Source organism: Triticum urartu, chromosome 1, assembly GCF_003073215.2.
Source record: "Triticum urartu cultivar G1812 chromosome 1, Tu2.1, whole genome shotgun sequence".
In the NCBI taxonomy this organism is placed as follows: domain Eukaryota; kingdom Viridiplantae; phylum Streptophyta; class Magnoliopsida; order Poales; family Poaceae; genus Triticum; species Triticum urartu.
In genome coordinates this window covers 139330619-139340687 of record NC_053022.1, presented here as the reverse complement: position 1 = coordinate 139340687, position 10069 = coordinate 139330619, and the positions used below count along the sequence as shown (strand labels likewise).

Sequence of the window (10069 nt, the reverse complement as noted above, 5' to 3'; positions counted from 1 at the left end):
AGTTATATCATTAGATCTTATTTGAATATAGGTTTATTATTATTATTTTTGCTACATATAATTTATATTTTATTAGTTCAAATTATAATCAAAATATGACCTAAAACTCGAGGAGGACTAGCAAATCAAGACGGAGATAGTAGTTTCAAGATGTTGTAGGTGTGCACAAAATGATTCTGAGTTCCACACATACTATATGTTTCAACACATACTTACAGAAGTAAAAATGCAAAGATAAAATTCTGTGTGACCTGAACGCATAAGAAACATCCTTTGTCTATGGTGTCTGCTACGCGTGAGTGTTGACCGGACAATGACAAAGAAAAGCCAGCAATTAACGTAACTAACCTCAAGAACATCACAACTACAAATCTCATGTAAAAAAAATTATGATAGCCACTTCAGTCGATTTTCCTTTTCTACACGTAATCAATTTTCCTTTTGATTGCAGCAAAGTCCCCAAGCCTCAACTTGTTGGCACCATTCTTTAGTTATGACTTTGAGACCAGGTAGCCTTTTGCCCCGTGGCTGAAATCACATATTTAACCTTTTTGAGAAAGTTCAGCACAAAGTGACTGTTTGCAGAAAACTTTAACACGATTTTGACCTTATTTTTACAACGCTAATGTTGATGGCGTTGTTGATGCACTATGCAATACTAATGTCATTGGTGTTGCTCACATGTGCAACGCCAAGCGTTCTCTCTCACTGCATGCTACTCCCTCCGTAAACTAATATAAGAGCATTTAGATCACTAAAAAATAGTGATCTAAATGCTCTTATATTAGTTTACGAAGGGAGTAGTTGTTAATGCCTCAAGGTGACAATGCCATAGTGTTTGACGTTTCATTGCACAATAGCAAAATCAGTGTGTTGGGGCGTTGCTAAAGGGGGTTAGATCGTGCTAAAATTTTCTACATGAGCCATTTTTTGTTGAACTTTCTCAAATGGGTCAAAGGCAGTGATTTTTGTCTAGCCCCGTGGAGAACAAAAGATTACAAAACTAGAGAAAACTAAAGGTTCCACACTAGAATACTCTTGGTTGGTTAGAAATCCCAAATGCTAATGGAAGTGCGAGTAACTACACGTGACTCCTACAGATTTGATCTTCCGCATGACATTGTTACACGTTGGGTACACATGGTCGGCATGGTCTTCCAACCATGTAGAGCACAGTAGATTGTCAGTTTTTGGTCATTTCAGAAAAAAAAACATTTCTTGAAAATATTAAATATTTTTCTAAAACACAAACAATTTTCGAAATTTATGACCATGTTTGGAAAACATGAAAATTTTTTTAAATATGTGAACAAATTTTGAAAAGAGAAATAAATTTTGAAAAATAAATAAAATAGAGAAAAAATGAAAAAAAGAAGGGGAAAGGAAAAATCGGGTACTGTAGAGAAAAAATAAACCCAGAACCTGAAAGAAAGAAAACCGGTTTTGGAACTTTCTTGAAGGTTTTCAAAACCGGGTACTGTAGCCTTTTTTTTAGGGGTATCACCAAGTTTTATTGATCAAACTCCACATGAAGTGGCATTACAATCAGGTCATTGGGTTGCATCAACCAAACATGTCTCCCCTGATCTAGAGAATTGGAAAACTTGGCTAACCTATGGGCGTCGCGGTTGACCGCTCGGCCTTCGAAAGTAAAATTGCAATTAAACAAAAGATCCCTATTCTTTATCTCTGATAAGATGGCCCCGTACACATCATTGAAGCCGCTATAGATCTCACTCACAATCTGCTTCAAGTCAGACGCTACCATGAAGTTCTGTAACATCGGGTCATCTGCTAAGGAGAGAGCCTCCCTGCAGGCAATAGCTTCCATAGTTGCAGCATTGCTCACTCCCTCAATAACCAAAGAGGAGCTTCCAACATAATTACCATTCGCATCTCCACATACAGCCGAGGCCGCTCCCCTGTTCTGATTTCTTGCAATGCTTGCATCGACGTGTATTTTCATGAAGCCCGGTGGAGGCGCCTTGGGCCGCTATGCACCAGCCATGTTAGCTCCCTGCATATTGACCTTTTTGGCTGATACAATATCCAGTTCTGTGATAAAGCTGCATATAAACTGTTAGTTGTTGCAGGACTCTGGAATATTTCCTCGTGTATTGCTTTCCTCCTCGCCCACCAAATTGTCCAAAGGGTTACTGATAGCTTCACGAAGGCTGCATGCGGTAACGTGTCTATCATTGTGAATAACCACTGCTTAGCGCTAGGCTCCGTCGTCTCGCACAGGTGTTCCGCCAGTTCCCCATCAACCAATGCCCGTACGCATCTGGCCATCGAGCACTCGAGCAACGAGTGTTGCCATGAGTCCTACACACCACACAAGCTGCAAGCGCTCGCTGTTGCCATGTTTCTCTTGCCCTCACATCTTCCGTTGGGATAGAATGGCATGCTAATCTCCACAAAATCATATGTATCTTCTCTGGTACTTGAGTACCTCACAAGAGTTTCCAAGATTGCTCGTCTCTGTCCGAGCTTGAGGAGCCCGCTCTTCCATCCATCCATCCATATGCCTCTCCTATATTTTGTGTTTACCATCATTCTGTAGGCCGACCTGACTATAAAACTTCCACTTCTTTCAAAATTCCAAGCCCAGCTATCTGGGATATTAGATGTATAGATTGGAATTTGGACAATAGCCTGGATATCGATCGGGAGGCATACTTCCTCCAGCCTCACACGATTCCATGTTGTTGTTGTGTGATCGATCAGGGATGAAACAAGTTCGGGGGGATTGGAAGATCTTCTCCCGTACGGCCTCATCATGACGTCCCTGGGGATCCAGTTGTCCACCCAGATTTTGGTTGTTTCACCATTTCCTATACGTCCGATCAGGCCTAGTTTAAGTATGTCCCGCCCCTTGATAATAGAGCGCCAAATTTGGCTGGGGTGACTCCCAAGTTCTGTTGATAATATACACCCATTGGGAAAGTAAATGCTCTTCAAAATTCTTGCACTCAAGATTCCGGCGCCTATAAGATGTGCCATGCTTGTTTCGCTAGCAAAGCAAGATTGAATAGTTCAAAGTCCTTAAAACCGAGACCGCCCATTCCCTTAGGCTTAGTCATGGTCTCCCAAGAGACCCAACTAGTCTTTCTCTTTCCATCCTTGCTCCCCCACCAGAATTTCCTTATCAACATATTTAAGTGCTCACACAAACCCGGTGGCAATTTGAAACAAGACATAGAATATACTGGGACTGCTTGGGCTATAGCCTTTATCAAAACTTCTTTTCCAGCACTTGATATAGTTTGTTCAATCCACCCTTGGACCTTACTCCACAAATAATCCTTCAAGTATTTGAAAGCTCCATTTTGGAGGCCCCCACTTCAGTAGGCATGCCTAAGTATTTTGCATTAACTGTTTCATTTGGCACATTCAGCAATAACTTGACTTCCTCCTTAGTGCTCTCCGGGCATCCTTTGCTGAAAAAATTGAAGATTTCTCATGATTTATTCGCTGCCCCAACGCTTGACAATATGTGGTCAACAACTGGTTAATCTCGTGTGCCCCATCAACACTCGCCCTGAAGAACAGCAGGCTGTCATCTACAAATAATAAGTGGTTTACTAGTGGCGCCGAGGGAGCCTCTTTAAGACCGCTCATGTTAGATGACTCGTCAACAGATTTTAGGAGGCACGAAAGGCCCTCTGCTGCTATCAAGAAAAGGTACGGGGAAATTGGATCACCCTGTCGTATACCACGCGTAGGTTGAAACTCCTGTAGCTTCTTACCATTAAATAGTACAATTTTTTTACTGACTTCACCATGCCCATAACAATCTGGACCCATTGTTCGGAGAAGCCCAGTTTCAGCATAATTGCCTGTAAATACTCCCACTCCACCCTGTCATATGCTTTCATCATATCTAGCTTGAGAGCACCACTTCTATATCTCACAGCAGTGTTTCTCTTCATGAAATGCAGGCATTCATAAGCAGTTATAATGTTATCAGAGATGAGTCTACCTAGGACGAAAGCAGACTGTTCCTCCGATATTATGTCAGGTAACACCAACTTCAGCCTGTTGGAGATAACTTTGGAAGAAATCTTGTACAAGACGTTTCATAACGAGATAGGTTTGAATTGTGCCAATAATGTTGGATTATTTACCTTTGGGATCAGTACCAAGATTGTTTCATTAATGCTATCTGCTGTTTCCTCCCTCTTAACTATCCTCAAGATTGCCTTAGTAACATATGCGCCACACACCTCCCAGTGTCTTTGGAAAAATGGGCAGGGTACCCATCTGGCCCCGGCGCCTTGGTAGGAAACATATGAAATAAAGTTGTCTTTACCTTCTTCTCTGTATATGGTGCATTGAGTAATTCATTCATCTTGTTTGTCACCTTGATTGGGACTGTGTCCAACACCCGGTCCATGTCTAGCACTTGTTCTGAGGTATACAATTCCTTGTAAAAGTTTGTGGCAAATTCCTCCATCTCCTGAATATTATCTGTCAACCTCCCATCAGGGAGCTGGAGGGCTTTTATCTGGTTCTTACGGCGTCGCCGGCTTGCCCGCATGTGGAAATAGTATGCATTCTTGTCGCCGCTTGCCAGCCATTCTATGCGGGCACGCTGGTGCCATAAAAGTTCCTCTCGGTGAAACAACTCTACCAGCCTGTCACATATCTCCACCTCTGCATGTGAGGGTCCCAATCGTCTCGGTATTGCATGTAACAGGGCCAGATCTTTTTGCAGTTTACCGATTTCCCTTTTTACATTCCCAAAGACTTCCTTGTCCCAATGAGACAGATCGGATGATAGGGCCTCCTGGCGCTGTTTCACTCCCTCGACAGTCCCGTCGCAGTCCTGTCCCCAAGTAGTTCCCACCACCGCAGGCAGTCCTTCATGCGACTCCCATGCTCATTCATATTTAAATGCTTTCGGTCTTGCCTTGGGTGCATGCAGTCTCAGGTTCAAGAGCAGTGGGACGTGGTCCGAACACGCAGCAGTTTCGTGCACCAGCTCCGCTTGAGGGAACATCAGCGACCAAGATGTTGTCGCCACACATCGATCCAATCGTACTCGTGTGTAAGAACCGCCAGCAACTCTCTTCTCAAAAGTCCACGAATTCCCTCTAAATCCAATATCTGACAGTCCAACAATATCAAAAGCATCTCGAAAACCATCCATTTGAGCCTGGCTCCGGTTTCCAACTCCATCATGCTCGTGGAGGTGAAGTACCTCGTTAAAATCTCCGATTGCCATCCATGGTAATGCACTAGTCGAAGCTATTCCCCTCAAGGTGTCCCACGTTTTGAATCTATTCTAGACTTGGGCTTCACCATACACAAATGCCACCCTAAATGGAGTGTTACCAACCTCCTCCAATTCAGCGTCAGTGTGGTATTTAGAGTAGCCAACAACCTCCAACTTTATTGCATCATTCCAAAAAACACACAAACCACCACTTCTACCAGAACTACTAACAACAAAACTTTTATTGAAACCTAAGGAATTTGATAAAAACTCCACCCTAGACCCCTCAACCTGAGTTTCGAGAATACATTGGATGGTGGGGGCAAAACGCTTCATCAGAACACAAAGCTCGCGAATTGTCGCAGGGTTGCCCGCCCCACGACAATTCCAACACACGATACTCATTGTCCCTTGTGGTCCTCACCCATGGAGGCCATCTTCTCATTTGAAGTATGCACTTCTACTGCTATGCCATCAGATCCCTTCAGCTTCTTCTTGTTGGCATTTTTCTGTGGTGTACCTCCACCACCCGAAGAAACCCCCAATGGTGTTCTCAAACTGGCCAGCAATCGCTGTGGTATTGCCTAACGGAACAATTGTTGTCTTTGGATCAACAGGATCCAACTTGTGTGGCTGCCATGTACTAGAGTCATCCGTTGTACGTTTACCCAGAACAAATAAATCTTCTTGATGATCATTGGTAGCATCCTCTGCTTGCTTCTCCAAAGTTGTTTCAGTGCGAGCATTGTGTCTCCAGCTCTTTGACCCATCATATTCCATGATCTTTCCCTCCCTCCGACAAAACCGGAGTATGCTTTTGAGCTACCACCCCAATAGCTGGGAGGTCATTGTCATCATCAAATCCCGCCCCACTTGTATGCGGGTGCATGCCCGAATCATAGGGACTACCCCTTCTTCCGTGACCCCGGCCTCTTCCTCCTCCTAGATCGTTCCTGTCTAGATCCCCTCGGCCTGCTCCGCTGGACCGACTTCGGCCACCTCGAGGGCCAATGCTCCTTGAAGCCAAGATGAACAGGGCCCATTCAAACTTTGTTGCATCGTGTTCCCCCGTTCCACATTCCTCATACCAGTGCCCCATCATACCACATTCATAGCAAAAGATGGGTAGCTTCTCGAATTTCACACTATATTTCTCTGTTTCGCCAGCCTTTGTGAATTGTACAACTCTTGTAAGTTTTTTCCCCACATCCAACTTCACACGTACTCTGATGAACTCCCCCACAGATCCATTAGGAAGTGTAACTTGAACTTCTTGCACCTCGCCTATACGCCGCGCTAAATTTTCCAGGAAGCTCTTGCTTTTGAGAACGAGGTCTGGCGGCTTGTGGATCTGAGCCCAAGTTTCCAACATGTTCAACTTTACTTTTTCCGGCTTTGAGAAGCCATCATATTCAGCGAGAATTAGGGCATAGCCCTTGAAATCCCAAGGTCCTTTGTGCATACCCTTGTTCCCGTCACCAAGCAATTGAACTGGATAGAAAACAAATTTGGTTTGATGCTCCACCATACCACCGGCTGAGCCGGATTCCAAGCAGCCTTCCCGATCAAAGCGCTTTGGCTAAAGGATTTTGATGTCAGGAGGCGGCATAGCGCCAACCACTTGGGCCTGACTTCCGCCGCGTCATTCTCATCTTCCCATACAAGATCATCTAGTTCATCATCCTGGAGTGTGAGGCGATCCGGCATGTCGCCAACGCCGTCTACTCCCCCTCCATGGTTGGTGCTGTCGTCTCCCTGCCCGCCATAACATCAAGAATCACTGCGTCAAAGGTTCCCCACGGGAAACCCTAGATCAAAACTCCCTCTAGTGGCGGCGGGGGCGAGCATACTGACTATTCCCTGGAACAGCTCGGGTAGAGGAGAGGGACAAGCAGAGAACGTGGCCCGAAGCCAGGTAGCAACAACGAACTCACGGCAAAGATCGCCGGAGGACTGGAAAACCCTAGGCCGCCGCCGTAGGGGACTTTGGGCATGGGTACTGTAGTCACCTGCGCTAGTTAAAATGGGCAGGCCCATCTACTCTTTCGCTCACCTTGGCACATGACACCCAGGGGCGACTAGTGTAAGACAGAACAAGGTCTCGCCTGAAGCGGGCGACAATGGCCCGGCCAGTGCGTCCAGTCCGCAGACCTAGCGCTCGTTTTTTCACATTTTGTTTTTAGTTTTCTTCTTTATTTTTTTACTGAAATGGTGTTTATCCTGATAGATAGATAATATTTTCATGTTGACCACATTGTCTGGTATGCGCCTCTGATCATTTGTTTTGCACGCGCATGTTAGTGCAAAATTATTAAAAATATTTTGGCAAATCTAATGGTACAATTTTTCATCTTATCAACATAAACATATTTTTATCAATCACTAATGAAGTTTGAAAAGGTTCAGATGCACATTTTAGGAAGTCATTTATTTATGAGTGGTAGATGTATATAGTATTTGATAAAAATATTTATGAATGGTAGATGTATATAGTATTTGATTGTACCAAGCGTGCAAATTCAACATCACCATTTTCAATTCACATTGACACATGAGTTTTTAATATTTACCATTAGTGTCCAGCATGGTTCGTCGACAGAATTAGCGAAGGCGCATGTTAATGCAATTTATTAGTACTACTATCATCTTGCCAATATAAAGATTTTTTTATCAACTAGTACTGTCAAAGTTTGAAAAGTTTTAACTGCACTAACTCATCTATTTACATTCTCTAAAAAAAACTCATTTATTTACACAGAAATTGAAAACCACTTTTAAAGTTTGCATTTCTACCGTTCATGTCCAGCATGGCTCTTCAACATAAGGTGCTAATTTTGTTCGAAAAGAAAAACTTTTTCTACATTGACTCATTCGAAAATGAATGTTTTACGGGGCATATTTTTCGTATTCTAGAGTTGTCAAGAGCCAAGTATCGTTCATATGTCCTACATCGTCATTCTTCCAATTCACTTAACACCCCCTAATAAGAACCCAATAGAAAGAGTGGAATTCCCTTTTTTTGGCCCATGGATAACCAGAATAACTAAGTACTACATATTCTAATGTAAACCACTTAAAAAATATTCTTCAAGGTTTCTACCTATATTTTCATTCTTTTATGAAATTACATATATATAGTACTCTCTCCGATCCAAGATAAGTGTCGTGCCACGACAGTTCATTTTTGAACTAAAACCACGACATTTATTTTGGATTAGAGAGAGTACTATGCATGCATGAATTGCTAGCCCACGCGGGCTGATGACTAGTACGCATAATTAGTGGCAACAGACCTGAGGAGCATTGGAACAAAAATATGCACGCGTGCGTGCGAATCCACCAGAGTACAGGAGCAACAAATTAATGAATTCAAATCGAATCTCACACAACCAATCTCTCAAGAATCCACTAGCTTATCGATCGACGGACAACAGAAAGATGAACAAAAGAATGAGAAGCCTCTGCGCATGTACAGGCTCAGAAGAGCTTGTACGGGGAGGAGGCGTCCAACGGGTGGATGAGGTAGGTGAGCACCAGCGCCAGGATCATCAGAAAGTAGGCAACGCCCTGGTCGACCGAGGACGCTGCACGCATCGACGAGAAACAAGTGTGAGGAAATCCAGAAGGGAAAAGCAATTCAGAAGGGGAAGATGCTGGAGTTTGATGGCTCACCGTCGCTGGTGGGCGCCGGCGCGGGGGCCTGCGCGGCGGCGAGGGCCGGCATGAAGACGGCGAGGAGGAGCGCGGCGGCGGCGACGAAACCAAAGAGGGTTCTCGCCATGGCAGCCGCGTATCTTGTGAATAGAAGATGCCTCTATCTCTCTCCTTGACTCCTTGCCTTGTCCTCACGTTCTGCCGCTTCTTGTGCCATTATATAACCTCCCCTGATAATTGATTGATTATATAACGGCTCTCTTTCCCTCTCCTGGAATTCGCTGGACCTCGCTGGGATCGCGATGGCGTCTTGCGCCAGCGCCGGGGCCCGCTCACATGGGCGACCGTTGCTGAATTTCTTTTCCGTCTTTACAGTCTGGATCCTGGATTGAGGTTGGCTGTCTATGCGTTTGGTTGTGCTGCGCAATCATCTGGCCGCAGAAACATTCCCGTTTGTTTACTGGTTTGGTTGGACGTGACGCCGAATCAGATTCACTACATGCGAATAGAATTCAGGTTTTGATTAATGCGCATTATATTGCTAGCAAGTACTTGCAGCCGGCGAATACAAAATTACGAAAATCAAATCACCGGGGCGTGTTTAGTTGCCTACACGGTGGTAGATGGCAGGTCCTGTAAGACGCTCCTTGTGACAAAATTTGTAAATTCCAAACATTTTTTGTAATTCTGAAAGTTTTTTTAAAAGCAAAGAATTTTTAAAATTCTGAACAGATTTTAAAGAGTTTGAACATTTCTTGAAATTTGTGAATTTATGAAAAATAGAAAAAGAAACAAAAATTGAAAGACCGGGAAAAAGGGTAAAAAAAAGCAACAACGAAGAGAAAACTGGTTTAAAAATCTTGTAGAAGGTTACCAAAATCAGTAAAAACAGGCATGGAACCTTCGCACAACCGGAACGAGAACCCTCTGCTTACTTTGCTTACCACTGCCCACTCGGTTGCAGTATAATTGTTAGTTAGGGGTAAGAGGGGACAGGCCCGTATAGAAAGTCAATCCTTCTTTTTCCGATATGCCGCTCCGCAAGTAAGGAGTGCCAGGCACGAGCGGAGCGAAAACTAAGCAAGGGGAATTCTGTCATTCCATGGAAAGCATGCGAAATCCTTTGATTGTTTATATAATCAAAATAACTATAGTCTTTCTTGTTCCACTTGCAAGGTAAGGAAAATAAAATGTCAG

General features: G+C 43.9%; 1 protein-coding gene and 1 pseudogene across 1 annotated transcript; one reads left to right on the top strand and one right to left on the bottom strand.

Annotated features, from left to right (window-relative positions):
* Window positions 1–8496: 8496 nt before the first annotated feature.
* Window positions 8497–9122, bottom strand: LOC125519201 (arabinogalactan protein 16-like). Its single transcript, XM_048684103.1, has 2 exons — window positions 8891–9122; window positions 8497–8802 (listed from the first exon to the last, which is right to left on the bottom strand). Exons 1-2 carry the CDS (start codon window positions 8997–8999, stop codon window positions 8696–8698), a joined length of 216 nt encoding a protein of 71 aa, XP_048540060.1. The 5' UTR covers window positions 9000–9122; the 3' UTR covers window positions 8497–8695.
* Window positions 9123–10062: 940 nt separating this feature from the next.
* Window positions 10063–10069, top strand: part of LOC125532780 — a 693-nt pseudogene continuing 686 nt past the window's right edge.